Consider the following 16,090-nt stretch of genomic DNA (forward strand, 5'->3'; position numbering starts at 1 on the left):
GTGTTCAACCATCTTTTGAAGTCTAGTAATTTATACCTAGTAATGAATATAGTCTAGTACGCAATCCGCTCATTCGGATCGCACTTCGTCAATTTCTTCGTTGGAGTAAATTGTTTTCATGAACTGTTAACAAACCCAGATTATATTAGTAAAAAAAATCAGTAATAAAGAAGCAAAGTCAAATAAAAGAAATTATTTGAGAAAATTGAGAATATGTCAAATATTACCATTGACAACTACTCACATTAAAATCCAAATTCAGAAGAAAAAAAAACTACATCAAAGAAAAAAGGGAGAAAAAAACAAACGAAATTGTCCCTTCTTATTCCCCTTCACTTTGAATCCGAGTCCATACTCTCCATTCCCTTCAACCCTCTTCGCCTCTTCTTCTTCTGTTCAAAACCAATAAAAAGATACTAAATAAATGTTTCTCAATAGAAAATATAATACCGATGTAATTGCTAGAATAGATATAGATATTTCAAGGTGATCAAGAGGGGAAAAATGAACAATAAGTGGAGAGCGAGCCACTGCACCAATGGAACATAACATACGTGGACCCGCTCGAAAGGGCCAACAAAGACATGCTGCATTAAAGACATGCAACAATGAAGGAAAACCAAGGAATATTGTCAAAATTAATAATAGAAGAAAATGGTTGAATACTATCATGCAGCACAACAGCAGTGAAAGCAATCAAAAAAGGTAGAAAATGTTGAAAATTAAGATGAAACAAATATCAGAGCATGAGATTTAGAAGGATGGAAGCAAGTGGACGGAAATGGATACCTTCCTCGTGCATGTCTTCTCCCTCACTTCATACCTTGCCCTTGTCAAATTTGTTAGCCATATACCTGGATAACAGTACTGGGATCCAAATTCACAACAATTAGGAAAATAAAGTTTAAATTTTGAGAAGAAAATGAGCAACAAGTTGTGATTTTGCTGAATCCAAAGAATGGAAGAATGTGGAAGTAGTGTGACCAACACTTACCTGATAGTCCAAAGAAGAGGGCAACATCACCATCTTTGCCCATATTGTTGCTAGAGTGCAGGGAGAGAATGTTTCTTTTAGGCATTAGATAGTGCATCACACCGAACAAACCTTCTTCATCTCCCCGGCATATTGTGTGCCAAGGATGACCATTTCTTTCCTATCAAGATTAAGATCAATGCTGGTGGAGGTAGTCATGTAGTGTGTGTATCGATTACATGGAAACTAGCCAGCATTGTAAATTGTGAAGCAAAAGAGATCCGTTTCAGCCCAAGGCAATAGTGCATTACGTATTCTAGTTGTAAATCGGACCAGAATTTCAATAACAACAGTAACAACAACAATGGCAAGTCTTGTATAACCAGTAAACCTCTTTGGGCGGATCAAAACTTCATCAAGAAAAAAAAAAGGGAAAGGAAAGATATTTAGAAATTTAGTAGAAGGAAAAAAGGATTTCTTAGAGAAAAAACATTCCAATGTGATGGCATCATTTGGCTCAAATATACCAACATGATCTGCATATAGAAAGTTTCCAAACTGATGTAGATCCAATTACCGATAATTTCAACAATTGATATATAATTATTATGAAACTGCAGTTGCTTAACTTGGATAAATCAAGGAAAAAATAACAAATAAAACCAGAGTGATGATGTCAAGACCATAAATTAGCTATTGGAAACATAGAGAACACCTATCGAAAAAGACTAAACAAAGAGAACTATGGTAATGTTAAGTAATGTGCAAGCATCCATTAGCAAGTTGTAATGGTATCATTAAAATAAAACATACTACTAGCACTTTAAGATACTATATAGAAAAAACTTAGAAGTTCACAAAAAAAAAAAATCAAGTGCATCAGCCAGATAGGAATACCTCAATGTTGTACTAAAGAAGATTGCAACTCCAAGAACATCGAAGTGGTTGAGCATAGTTCTATCAATCCCATTTAAAAGTTGATAGCGCATGTTTGCATATAATCCTAAAAAGCACCATAACCAAGAGCATTGCTACTTGCAGAAGGAATTGTCACTGATAACCTACCATAAAATTGAGTTAAGAAACCATATAATTAAATTATCTTCAAAGAGTTATTCACAATAAAAGGGGGAAAAATAGAAAACACTAACCTTCCCTCCTTCTTGGCAGCAAAATCTTTTGTTATAGCACCTTGAATTGTCCCTGCAGCTAGTCCCAGTAAAGAAAATTCTGCTGCTTTGTAGAAGAAAGAGTAAATTCTCTTCTGCAAGTCAAATTCTCTCATAGGATAGCTATTCTCAAAAATATTATTGGGAAGTTTCTGAATTGTATTTTCCAAGTCAAAGCGGAATGTATTCCCATATGAACGACAAGGTGCAAGGGACCAAACAATTATTCCATTACAAGTCATTGCAGTAAGGACATTGACAAGTGCCAATTGCCATTCTTGCTTGATTCTACATCACGGAGGAGAACAGATTAATAATCAGAACATATAAAAACATCTCCCTTTTGCAGACAATGAAATTTGTCTAGAACATTAGCATATTCTGTGCCAAGTCAGTCATATCATATTTATGTAAATTCAGATGTGCAAATATATGTCATAAGGCACGTCAAAATACTACAAGTTCAGAAAAGCATAGAAACAGGGATGATGCTTGTGCCACTATCTAGCAAGTAGCACCTAAATTCGGAAAAAAATGAATAATGGACAAGTTCAGTTGCATGTCGCATTAGATCAAATGCGATGTTTCCACTTTATTGAGAGACAATTCTATGAAAACTAAAATAGAATGGAGCTCGACAACACTATACATATAAATATAAAGATCAAAGTTTCTGAATGGATAAGTGTGAGAGGGTGAAGTGTAACAAAATTTCAAGATTTTGCAGGCAAATCTTGCTGATATGCTAGAGAAATGAATTTACCTTGTTGGAAGATGAGCTTTACATGAAAATGTAGTTCTAGCATCTCTAAGCAATTTCCACCACCTTCGAAGAAGACAGTGGAATAAGGTAGTCTATCTCTGTTTTAAATCCCATGCTCAAAATGCATAGTTTGAAATGCTATAGATCCAGGTTAACATTTTTGTTCCACACATGAGATAGTAAACATACTTATGTGAATGATTCTTATTATGCTTCCCCAACACAAAATTATATACCTCGCTCCCTATTTCCATCAATCTCGGTTCTATCACGCACAGAGTGATACTATTACCATGACATATTTATCTCCTGTAAGTTGAATATAAATCTACAAAACACACTAACCTGAATACAACTAGGAAGATTGAGTATCGGACAGATATGGAAACCACAGAAAAGCAACAAGATGAAGAAAATATGAGTATGTTGATAAATATGATTGTTATTGCACTTGCATGGCTATACCTGCTGCGGGGAGTTGAAACGTTCCGGAATAACAAACGCTTCATTATCTAGAGGGATATCGGTAGATGGATATTCTGAACGTACGTATGGACTTGTACTCCCACATAAAACATAATTCGCAGAGCAAAGAACAGCCAGATATAACAAGAGGAGCTGTGAGCTCCAACCACCCATAGGCTTCCAGGAATCGATTGCAATTCTACCCTAAAAGCACGAGACAATGGATCAGTTAGTATCGCCGCCTCTGGTAATCACTTCAAAATACACTTTTTTTATATATAAAAAACAATATAGTAATCTCCAGATCGAAAACACTCCACGAAGTAAAGCAACGAACTCTCTGGATCCAATGAATCCAATAAAACAACACAAAACTCCCGAGCGATTCATCATATGGTTGCATGAAAAATTCCGAAGCGATTGAACATCGATTTGGAAAAATTAACAGAGATTTGAAGGAGGAAAACACATTCTTACACGGGCGATACAGAAATAGCGCAGATCCATGAGAAGCAAACTATGAATCCGAAGGCGGAGGAACAAACTGCTTACCGGAGCAGATCCAGAAGCGAAGGAAAAAGGATCGAAGAAGCCAGCGCCACTAAATTGCGATTTCTTCAGAATCGAGAGACGGCTCAAGGAATCTGCGGCGTTCTCCGGTTTCTCCCTCTTGTGCGTCTGGATCTTCGACAGCCCATTGGAGAACGCCTCCGCTCACCAGGAAACGAGAAGGAGCACAACGTCGTATGAGGAGAGGGAAAGATAAATGGCTTAGGTTTGGGAACGCGAAAACACGGCGCCGAAAAGAAAACAGCGAGGGAAAGGAAAAAAGCGAAGGGGGAAATGACCAAATTCAATTACAACGGTTTTTTCAAAACTGTTGTCGTAGCCACTAAAAACGAGGATAAAGACAACGGTTTATAAAACCGTTGTAAAAAGTGTTGTCGTTTTAAAAAAAAATCGCTCAATGACAACAGTTTTGCCAAAACCGTTGTCTTTTATATTTAATGGGAAGTTCAAAGACAACGGTTTTGGCAAAAACCGTTGTCTTTGAGCAAATACGCAACGCTTTCTCTTAAAACCGTTGTCGTAGGGGTGTTGTCATTTGCAGTTTTTGTTGTAGTGCTTGTACCTGCAATCAATGCAATATCTTTCTCGGTCGGGCGTGCATTAGTCTGCTAATGCAATTCAAATTCGGAAAATAGTTCATCTAGTTTGATTTGAGAAAGATCCTTGGACATTTTGTAAGCATCAACCATGGATGCCCACAAAGTGTTCCTCGGAAAGGCATTAAGCGCGTACCTTATGACATCGTGGTTCTCCACTTTCTGTCCAATTGCGTGGAGTCCGTTGAGAAGATCTTGAATGCGTGCATGAAGTTGGCTAGCCGACTCACCTTCCTGCATTTTGATGTTATATAATTTATTAAAAGTAAATCACGCTTGCTTACCTTCATGTCGAAAGTGCCCTCATGTAGCTCAATCAATTTTTCTCACAACTCTTTTGTGCTTGAGAACGGGCTGACTTGGTTCAGCTCCTCCTTTTTTAGTCCACATTGGAGGGTGCAGGTTGCTTTGGCGTTGGCTTTGACCTTCTTTATTATACTGGCGTCCCAATTCTCGCATGGTACTGGTTTCCCAAGCCGTCGAGTGGGAGAGAGATGCTGGTTTTGATGATCATCCACATCTCGAACTGGATTTCAAGGTAGGATTCCATTCGGTCCTTCTAGTAGCCAAAGTCTTCACCGGAGAAGAGCGGTGGGCGGGCTGTGCTGTAGCCTTCTTGATGGGCCATTGTTGAAAAAAAATATCTTGCACACACACAAAAACAAAAAAAAACTTGTTCCAAGACTCAGTCTTAGATTAGTAGTGCGGGATTAAGAAATTAAAACACGAACTCGAGTGGTGTTGCACCAGCTTTGAGCGAAAATTTTGATTGAAAAAAAAAACATATCAGAAGGCGGCAATTGTACCGATTCCGATCGACTCTGAAAAATTGAAAAACCACCACAAAAAATTTGCTTGAATTGTGGTTGCACCAATTCGAAGCGACCCCGCTCTGATACCAATTATTGGATCGAAAGCGCTAGAGGGGGTGAATAACGCTCATGGCTATTTCATTCATTTCAGAAAACTCGCAGCGGAAATAAGACAAAGATAAATAGAACAAAGACACTAAGGATTTTTACTTGGTTTGGAGTCTGTGACGACTCCTACTACAATGCCCGCACGTAAGAGTGCCTTCAATGGGCAATCACTAGTCGATTCGAAATTACAAAAGATTATAGTTGTAGTTCAAGGAATTCTTTAAATGAAAACAATACTGAAAGCTCTGTATGAGAAAATCTTCTAGGAGAGTCATTGTCGGAGCTTTCTGGTGTCGTAGAGGCATTTTCTGAGCAGCTCGAAGAAGCAGAAGTTGTTTGTTGTGTCATTCTGCAACTTCTGGTCGAGGCTCATATAGGTTGTTTTGGGCGCCCGAAACCCCTCCAGGCGCCTGGTACACATGGCTCGGCCACTCCGCGCGTGCCACCTCAAATTCACGATAAGCTTTGGGTTCCGGGCGCCTGAACTGACTCCGGGCGCCCGAACCAGCTCGGAGCGCCCGGATCAGTTCCGAGCGCCTGGACCCCGGGCGCCCGGACCACCTTTCTTCAGCCCTTCATTTTTCTGCAAAACAAGGTTAGTCCAGGCAAAAACAATATAATAAATAATAATGAAAAATGTGACAGCCTCCGACTGTCCGATTCTAACTTTGAGTTTCGTCGAAACTCAAGGTCGAACCAATGCCTACTGTTCCCTCACCGGGGAACGCATCCTCACCTACTCCTCTCAGGAGAAGTTACCTGTTGTCAATCCAGTCCTTCAGACCGATTGGACTTTTGCTCGGTGCTCGAGGCTTCCGGTCTTCATGCTGGACGTCCGCTCCACGACCCGTCCAGTCTTCCATCTGGTTCGCGACACCAGGATTTCAACCTAGAGTCCCCGACTCTAGGAATTTTGCCCCAAGCCCTCGACCCACCAAGACTTTCCGCCTAGGGTTACCACCTAAGGTTACCACCCCTAGGATTTTCCATTTGCCTAACCGCAGCTAGGACTTTTACCTAAGTATACTTAGGACTTTCCTGCAAACTCATTCAACCACATTAGATCACCAATAATCTTAACTTTGAACTCTTTGTCATTATCCAAACTTAGGTTCAATCGTCGGATGAGCTCAAAAGGCCTTTTATATTCGTCAAGGAATACCAAGAGTCTCAAGGAATACCAAGAGTCTTTGCCTTTTTATCTTCTTCTAATAATGATACCAATTAATCTCCATTAATCTACATTATCCTCTTAATGGGTTGGATTTAATATATTGGATTAACCATTAACCCAATAAGATTAATCCTCTCATAATTGACTCTTAGGGCTAATACTAACAGTAAGAAAGAATATAAACATAAACCTAAACCTATAATCCAAAATTCTCATGAAATATGAAGTCTCATGATAAGAAGTAAGAAGAAACATAAACATAAACCAAATCCTAGAATATCAAATTCACTCATAACTTACCAAGTTATCATGATACGAAGTAAGAAGAAACGTAGACATAAACTTAATCCTAGAATCTAAATTTAACCTATAACATATAAAGTTGTCATGACAAGAAGTGAGAAGAAACGTAAGCATAACTAGTCCTAATCTAAACTTATCTAATCTATCATGGTATCCAAACATCCATAGTTTACAGAATCCGAAGATTCCATATGAGTTCAAACTGAAACCTATATTAATGAAGCATAGTAGTTATCTTCTAAATACATTTAAGTGCATAAATTGATGTATCACATATGTTACACCAAAAATCCGAAGGTCCCCTATGAGTCCAAACCAAAACCTATATGAAAGAATGTGGTAGTTATTTCTAAATACATTAAGCCAAATAAATGAATGAATCATATAGGTTACAACAAATCCAAAAGTCTCATATGAGTCCAAACTGAAACCTACATTAAAGAACATGGTAGTTATCTTCTAAATATATTAAGGTACATTAATGAATGAATCACAGAGGTGTTGGGAATATGCCCATAAAACAGATATTTATTATTAATTACTGAATTAAATAAAAGAAGTATTTATTTTATTGTTTGATTGTTTTATGCTTATTTGTATAAAAATGAATATCTGTATAAAATCCATAATATATTGATGTAACTATGATTTTAGTATATAAGATTGTTATATACAAGAGGATTAAAATCAAAGATAATATATTTAAAATGTCCATGATTGATTAAAGTATGGATCTTTAATTGGAAATCATGAATGCAGTTTGCTGACATTATGAATATGATAGTCTTATCCGGACAATCAGTGTAATGACACTAAGCAGAGGCATTTTATATAATATGATTATATAGGACAAGGACCAGATGTGATTTAAGTGTCTATGTTTAAGTACCGTTACAAAGACTCGAATCAACATCGCTAAGATGATCATATGTAGATCAATCTAAATCCTGAGTTGTCATAGACTCCTTGTTTGTATTAACAAGTCTCTTGATTTGTTTGTTAAAACCTATTTTAAATAATAGGTGTAACACTTACATTTTGGAGACTCAGTTATACATTCAGCTGGGAATATGATTTATAGATACGGAATCCGTAACTTCCGAAAGGATGCTAAAATGGTTCTCTTGAGTGTTGATTCTAGCACTGAATAGTTTGAGCGCTCTAATTCATAATTAGATTATGAATTAACTATTCACTAGTGAATCAATGGTACTTAAGGTTTTAGATACAAATAGAGAGGTAAAACGGTAATTTCGCCTAGCTCTATTTGTGAACCATGAACGGAGGGTTGATCGACATGTAATGATTATATCAATGGACTGTTCAAATCTTTTGAGTAAATATGTTCCATAATTCTCAAGAGTTCAATTCCGGATTTTAGTGGAATAATCTCGGAATTAATAAATTAGATAATTAGTTAAAGAGCTTTAATTAATTGTATCTAAATTTATTGGAGCTTGAAATTATGGGTCCATGGTCCCCAAACCATCTTCGTATAATCATGATGGATACTCTTAAATAATTAATTTGATTAATTATTTATTCTCACAAAATTTATTAACTAATAAATTGTTTATTATTTTTACTAAAAGAAGATATTCTATTTGTAATTTGATTACGAATAAAATATAAAAGAGAGAGAAATCAAATATTCAGATATTCTATTTGTAATTTGATTACGAATAAAATATAAAAGAGAGAGAAATCAAATATTCAGATATTCTATTTGTAATTTGATTATGAATAAAATATAAAAAAGAGAGAAATCAAATATTCAGATATTCTATTTGTAATTTGATTACAAATAAAATATAAAAGAGAGAGAAATCAAATATACAAATATTCTATTTGTAATTTGATTACGAATAAAATATAAAAGAGTGAAATCAAATATTTGGATATTCTATTTGTAATTTGATTACAAATAAAATATATATAAGAGAAAAATCAAGTATTTAGATATTCTATTTGTAATTTAATTACGAATAAAATATAAAAGAGAGAAATCAATATTTGTGAATATTATAAATTTTCTCTCTCACTTTATAATACACGTTCCCATTTTTTCTCTTCCACTTTTGTATACATGTTCCCCTCTTTTCTCTCCCACTCGATAATACACGTTTCCCTCTTTTTCTCCCATGTTCATAATACACGTTCCCCTCTCTCCTTACTATAATATACATCTCTCTTTCTCTCTCGCAAAAAAAAAAGAAAGAATGAAAAAGAGAATTTTTGGTGAAAAATTCTACAGTTCATTTTGTGAGAAAAGTTAAAAGAGTTAGCCCACACTTTTGTCCATCCGTTGATCCGAAGAATTGGAGAGGAAGATCGTGGCATTGGAAGAACTCCGGCAACCTGTGAAGAACTCCGGCGACCTGCAAATCTTAGGCGCGAACTCAAGGTAAAGATTCTATTTTGTAGAATTATAAAGAAAATATTATAATGTTTGCATGTTGAATTATAAGAGATTTTATAATTAAACAAGATCTTTTGTTCGATCTAAACAAAATTGTTTTGTTGTGATAAATTTTAAAAGGCATTTAATCTATTTTTCATACCTTCCGTTGCGCATCGAACAGTTAAATACCAACATATGGTATCAGAGCCAAGTTATTGAAAAACATTATGATATTTTATTTATATGAATGATCACATGATTTGTTCGATATTTGATTGAATGCCATGTATTATATATTTTTTAATGCATGATAGTGATTGGCTAATTTTATGACTCCGTTTGTTTCTGATTTTATTATTAAGATCAGGCTAAAATTATTTTCTTTAATTACCAAAGAGTTTGGATTTTATGGATGGATAATTTTCTAATTCCACCTTACACTTATTAGCCTAAAAGATCCACTGTTCTAGTATAAAATTATTTTATTCAAACTAGTTGATATATTTAATAGTTTTGATAATTAATGTAATTATCAAAAGTTAAATATTTCGATTACTTCAGTGGACAAAATTGAATTATCCATTTTTAAATATTTAATAGTTTTGATAATTAATATAACTATCAAAAGTGAGATATAGTTTTGATAATTAATATAATCATCAAACCAGAAGGAATATAATTATTTTATTCGAAATAATTAATTTATTTAATAGTTTTGATAATTAATGTAATTATCGAAAGTTAAATAATTGGATTCAAAAGTTGATAAAATTAATTCAATTAGTTAATTTTATAATTTTGACAAAATAGTTCAAGGTCATGAACTATTAATTAGAGGTAATTAAAGATTACAATTTTAACTCAATTCCATATATTATTCAATGATGTTTTATGTTTATAATAGCAATATGTCATTTAGAATTAGATGGGTCTATTCTGTGCATTATAGCATATCGCATGTTGCATGTTGCAAACATCATGTATAATTGTAATTCATAAATTGTTTATGTTACAATTAATTAGAATTATTGAGAATTCTATAGACCTAGGTAATTATGACATAAGATGTCTAATTAATAATATGATTATTAAAATCTAGGATTAGTGGATAATTAGTTATCTAAGAAATTAAATAATGAGTAATTATTGGTCTCCTTCGTTGGTCTAGCACCGTGAGAGTTAGAATGGCGCCTCTTAACGCTTTGATTTCGTTACCCTACGGGTGGTGTCCGTTTTGATTTAATATCAAGGCTAGATCTCTGATGATAGAATTTTTAATGTATTTTAAGTTTGACCCACCCTTACGGCGGCACTCTTGAGTTAAGTCTAAAATTTGAAACGAAGGTTTTTACTCATAAAGATATGAGATCAAAATTGTTGATTATATCTTTGACCAAATTTTTTTTTCCCCGGTAGTTAATATGTGTATGAATAAAAGTTATTTTGGTACACATATGTTAATCAAGAAGAGTCTTGGTTTGACTAAGCAAGCAATGTGACCTTCCCAACGATGGCATCATTCTTCGTGGATAGTTGAATTATCGAAGGAATAGTATATGAGATTTTTGATTTTATCCTTGCATTCTTACATCATGTTTACTATTCCTAAATATATACATATGGATATTTTTTTTTTTCAAACAATTTAATCATGCTATTTATTTGAATTCAGCAATAATGTCAATGGGAAATCCAATTATGTCTTTACTCGCAAACAATACTTTGACTGGGGAAAACTTTCCTAAGTGGAAAAGCAATATTAATATCGTGTTGGTTAGTGAGAACAATAGGTTTGTTCTTACAGAGGAATGTCCACCGGTACCACCTGCAAATGCCACTCGTGCTGTTAGAGAACTGTATGATCGTTGGATTGCATCCAACAATAAGGCTAAGGCATATATGCTTGCGAGCATGTCTGATGCACTAAGAAGCAAGATGGAGCCCAAAGAGTGTGCTTTTGAAATCATGGAATCTCTGCAAGAAATGTTTGGGCAACAATCTGAGCAAGCTCGTCATGAGGCCACAAGAAAGTACACAAATGCTAGAATGATTCTTGGCACTCATGTTCGTGATCATGTCATGCAGATGACAAATTATTTTTCTGAGGTTGAGATGCATGGGGATGTAATTGATGAGGGTACACAAGTGAGCATAATTTTGAATTCGCTCTCTAGTGACTTCATCCCGTTCACCAGCAACTATATTATGAATAAGCTGAATTATGGGATGACTCAGCTGCTGAATGAACTACAAACCTTTGAAGCTATCTTAGGGCTTGTGAAGAACAAGGCTGAAGCAAATATTGTTAATAAACCCAATTCTTCAAAAGGTTTGAAGAGAAAAATGGCTAAAGGTGGTAAATCTGGTGGTAAATTCAAAAAGACAAAGGATGGGTCTAAGAACAACAAAACCAGATGCAAGAAGGCCGAGAAGAAACCTAAAGGAAAATGTTTCCACTGCGGTGTAGATGGACACTGGAAAAGGAACTGTCCAAAATACCTCGCAGAGTTGAAGGAGAAGAAGAAAGGTAAATTTGATTTACTTGTCTTAGAAGCTTGTTTAGTAGAGGATGACTCCTCCTTCTGGATAGTTGATTCAGGAGCCACTAATCATGTTTGTTCTTCTATACAGCTACTTAGTTCTTTAAAGGAGCTTGCAGATGGGGAGTTGACACTTAGAGTTGGCAATGGGGCATTAGTTTCAGTCAAGGCAGTGGGAGTCACCCGTTTAAATTTTAAAAATAAATATTTAGTGTTGAACGATGTTTATTTTATTCCTGGATTTTGTAGGAATTTGATTTCTATTTCAAAATTGCATGAACAATTATTTGGTATTTCCTTTTATGAAAATGGAATTTCTATTTCAAGAAATGGTCTTGAAATTTGTCATGCAGGTATGAAAAACGGGTTATATGTCCTTAAGCCTTGTGAAAATTTATCATTAAATACTGAACTATTCAAAGTAGCTTATCCAAAATCTAACAAAAGGCAAAAGCTTGCAAATAGTGATGAAACATATCTATGGCACCTTAGGTTAGGTCATATCAATTTAGATAAGCTAAATAGACTAACAAAGGATGGTCCTTTGAGAGAGTTAATTGTTAACACTCTACCAGTTTGTGAATCTTGTCTAGAAGGGAAAATGACTAAAAGATCTTTCTTTTCGAAGGGCGAAAGGGCCAAAGAACCACTTGAGTTAGTGCATACTGATGTGTGTGGACCATTGAATGTCCACGCACGAGGAGGTTATGAATATTTCGTCACATTTATAGATGATTATTCGAGATATGGATATGTTTACCTAATGCAAAGGAAATCAGAAACTTTTGGAAAGTTTAAGGAGTTTCTAGCTGAAGCTGAAAAGCAATTAGGTAAATCACTAAAAATACTTCGATCAGATCGAGGAGGTGAGTACCTTGATACCGAGTTCAAGAATCACCTAATTGAGAAAGGGATTATATCCCATCTCTCGGCTCCTAGAACTCCGCAACAAAATGGTGTTGCCGAAAGAAGGAATCGAACTTTGTTAGATATGGTTAGATCCATGATGAGTTATGCCTCGCTACCTACATCTTTTTGGGGATACGCTTTACAAACAATGGTCTATATTTTGAATGTGGTACCATCAAAATCAGTCCCTAAGACCCCAATAGAAATGTGGAATGAGCGTAAACCTAGTTTGCGCCATTTTAGAATTTGGGGATGTCCAGCACATGTACTAAAAGGGAAATCTGGGAAATTGGAACCACGAACAGAAGTGTGTTTGTTTGTTGGCTACCCAAAAGGCACGAGAGGAGGTTTGTTTTTTAGCCCACAAGAAAAGAAAGTATTTGTATCAACACATGCTACTTTCCTTGAGAATGACTATATGACAAACTTCAAACCTCGAAGTAAAGTTGTACTCGAGGAATTGCTAAATGATCAGATCATTTCACAACCGATGATTGTTGAAGATAATAGGAAAGAAAAAGAAACCACTATTCCTAATCAGGAAAGTTTGGTACCTAGACGAAGTGGGAGAGTTGTTAGAACTCCTGCCCGCTACAGACAGGACGGTGAAACAAATATTGTTGTAGCCGATACCAATGATGATGATCCATCATCATATCAACATGCAATGAATGATCTTGATAAGGAAAAATGGCAAGAAGCCATGAACCAAGAAATAGAGTCAATGTACTCTAATTCGGTCTGGGAACTTGTAGATCCACCTGAAGATGTCAGGCCCATAGGATGTAAATGGATCTTCAAGAAAAAGAGAGGTGTGAATGGAGAAGTAGAGACTTTCAAAGCTAGACTAGTGGCAAAGGGTTATACCCAAAAGGAAGGAGTTGATTATGAAGAAACTTTCTCTCCGGTTGCCATGATAAAGTCTATCCGCATTCTCTTGTCCATTGCCACTTGTCTTGACTATGAGATTTGGCAAATGGATGTCAAGACAGCCTTTTTGAATGGTCATCTTGAAGAAAGCATCTATATGGTGCAACCAGAAGGGTTCGTAGTTAAAGATCATGAGCAAAAAGTTTGCAAGCTACAAAGGTCCATTTACGGACTTAAGCAAGCATCTAGATCATGGAATCTTAGGTTTGATGAGATTATTAAGACCTATGGATTCCAACAAAATATTGATGAACCTTGTGTTTACAAGCTCATCAATGCTAAAAGTGTGGTTTTCTTAGCCCTTTACGTAGATGACATTTTACTCATTGGGAATGATATAAAAGTGTTATCTCATGTAAAGACTTGGTTGACTGAGCAATTCCAAATGAAAGATTTGGGAGAAGCAAGTTATGTTCTTGGGATCCAGATTATTCGGGATAGGAAGAATAAACTCCTAGCATTATCTCAAGCAACTTATATTGATAAGGTGCTCACACGTTTTTCGATGCAAAATTCCAAGAAAGGTCTCTTACCAACCCGACATGGAATTACTCTTTCGAAGGCACAATGTCCCAAAACATTGCAAGAGGAAGAGCATATGAGACGTATCCCATATGCATCAGCAGTGGGGAGCCTTATGTATGCTATGTTGTGCACTAGGCCTGATATTTGCTATGCAGTGGGAATGGTTAGTCGGTACCAGTCAAACCCAGGATTAGATCATTGGGTTGCAGTAAAACATATTCTCAAGTACCTGCGAAGAACAAGAAACTATATGCTTGTCTATTCAGGAGGAGTCCTGAACCCCTTGGGATATACTGATTCTGATTTCCAGTCAGATAAGGACTCTCGAAAGTCGACGTCTGGATCAATATTTATTCTTGGTGGAGGAGCAGTTGTTTGGAGAAGCATTAAACAATCCAGCATAGCAGATTCTACCATGGAAGCAGAATATATAGCAGCTTGTGAAGCCGCTAAGGAATCAGTTTGGCTGAAAAAGTTCTACTCTGATCTGGAAATAGTTCCAGATATGGATAAACCATTAACCCTGTATTGTGACAACAGTGGGGCTGTGGCAAATTCAAAAGAACCACGGAGTCATAAAAGAAGCAAGCACATAGAAAGAAAGTATCATCTCCTTAGGGAGATTGTACGTCGAGGAGATGTCGACGTTATGAAGATAGCGTCGAAAGAGAACCTTGCAGATCCGTTCACCAAGACATTACCTGAAAAAATGTTCATAGGTCACTTAGAGGGAATGGGTCTTAGAGATATGTCTCATTTGTTTTAGGTCAAGTGGGAGTTTGTTGGGAATATGCCCATAAAACAGATATTTATTATTAATTGCTGAATTAAATAAAAGAAGTATTTATTTTATTGTTTGATTGTTTTATGCTTATTTGTATAAAAATGAATATCTGTATAAAATCCATAATATATTGATGTAACTATGATTTTAGTATATAAGATTGTTATATACAAGAGGATTAAAATCATAGATAATATATTTAAAATGTCCATGATTGATTAAAGTATGGATCTTTAATTGGAAATCATGAATGCAGTTTGCTGACATTATGAATATGATAGTCTTATCCGGACAATCAGTGTAATGACACTAAGCAGAGGCATTTTATATAATATGATTATATAGGACAAGGACCAGATGTGATTTAAGTGTCTATGTTTAAGTACCGTTACAAAGACTCGAATCAACATCGCTAAGATGATCATATGTAGATCAATCTAAATCCTGAGTTGTCATAGACTCCTTGTTTGTATTAACAAGTCTCTTGATTTGTTTGTTAAAACCTATTTTAAATAATAGGTGTAACACTTACATTTTGGAGACTCAGTTATACATTCAGCTGGGAATATGATTTATAGATACGGAATCCGTAACTTCCGAAAGGATGCTAAAATGGTTCTCTTGAGTGTTGATTCTAGCACTGAATAGTTTGAGCGCTCTAATTCATAATTAGATTATGAATTAACTATTCACTAGTGAATCAATGGTACTTAAGGTTTTAGATACAAATAGAGAGGTAAAACGGTAATTTCGCCTAGCTCTATTTGTGAACCATGAACGGAGGGTTGATCGACATGTAATGATTATATCAATGGACTGTTCAAATCTTTTGAGTAAATATGTTCCATAATTCTCAAGAGTTCAATTCCGGATTTTAGTGGAATAATCTCGGAATTAATAAATTAGATAATTAGTTAAAGAGCTTTAATTAATTGTATCTAAATTTATTGGAGCTTGAAATTATGGGTCCATGGTCCCCAAACCATCTTCGTATAATCATGATGGATACTCTTAAATAATTAATTTGATTAATTATTTATTCTCACAAAATTTATTAACTAATAAATT

General features: G+C 35.3%; 1 protein-coding gene and 1 long non-coding RNA gene across 2 annotated transcripts; both read right to left on the reverse strand.

The window, feature by feature from the left end:
- Window positions 1-273: 273 nt before the first annotated feature.
- Window positions 274-1,237, reverse strand: LOC122003718. Its single transcript, XR_006118054.1, has 3 exons — window positions 995-1,237; window positions 790-867; window positions 274-392 (listed from the first exon to the last, which is right to left on the reverse strand). It is a non-coding gene; the product is annotated as an uncharacterized LOC122003718 (long non-coding RNA).
- Window positions 1,238-1,851: 614 nt separating this feature from the next.
- On the reverse strand, window positions 1,852-3,321 carry LOC122003719 (protein RETICULATA-RELATED 1, chloroplastic-like). The gene is made up of 2 exons (XM_042558771.1): window positions 2,125-3,321; window positions 1,852-2,034 (listed from the first exon to the last, which is right to left on the reverse strand). Exons 1-2 carry the CDS (start codon window positions 2,382-2,384, stop codon window positions 1,977-1,979), a joined length of 318 nt encoding a protein of 105 aa, XP_042414705.1. The 5' UTR covers window positions 2,385-3,321; the 3' UTR covers window positions 1,852-1,976.
- Window positions 3,322-16,090: the final 12,769 nt, after the last annotated feature.

Source organism: Zingiber officinale, chromosome 7B, assembly GCF_018446385.1.
Source record: "Zingiber officinale cultivar Zhangliang chromosome 7B, Zo_v1.1, whole genome shotgun sequence".
NCBI lineage: Eukaryota > Viridiplantae > Streptophyta > Magnoliopsida > Zingiberales > Zingiberaceae > Zingiber > Zingiber officinale.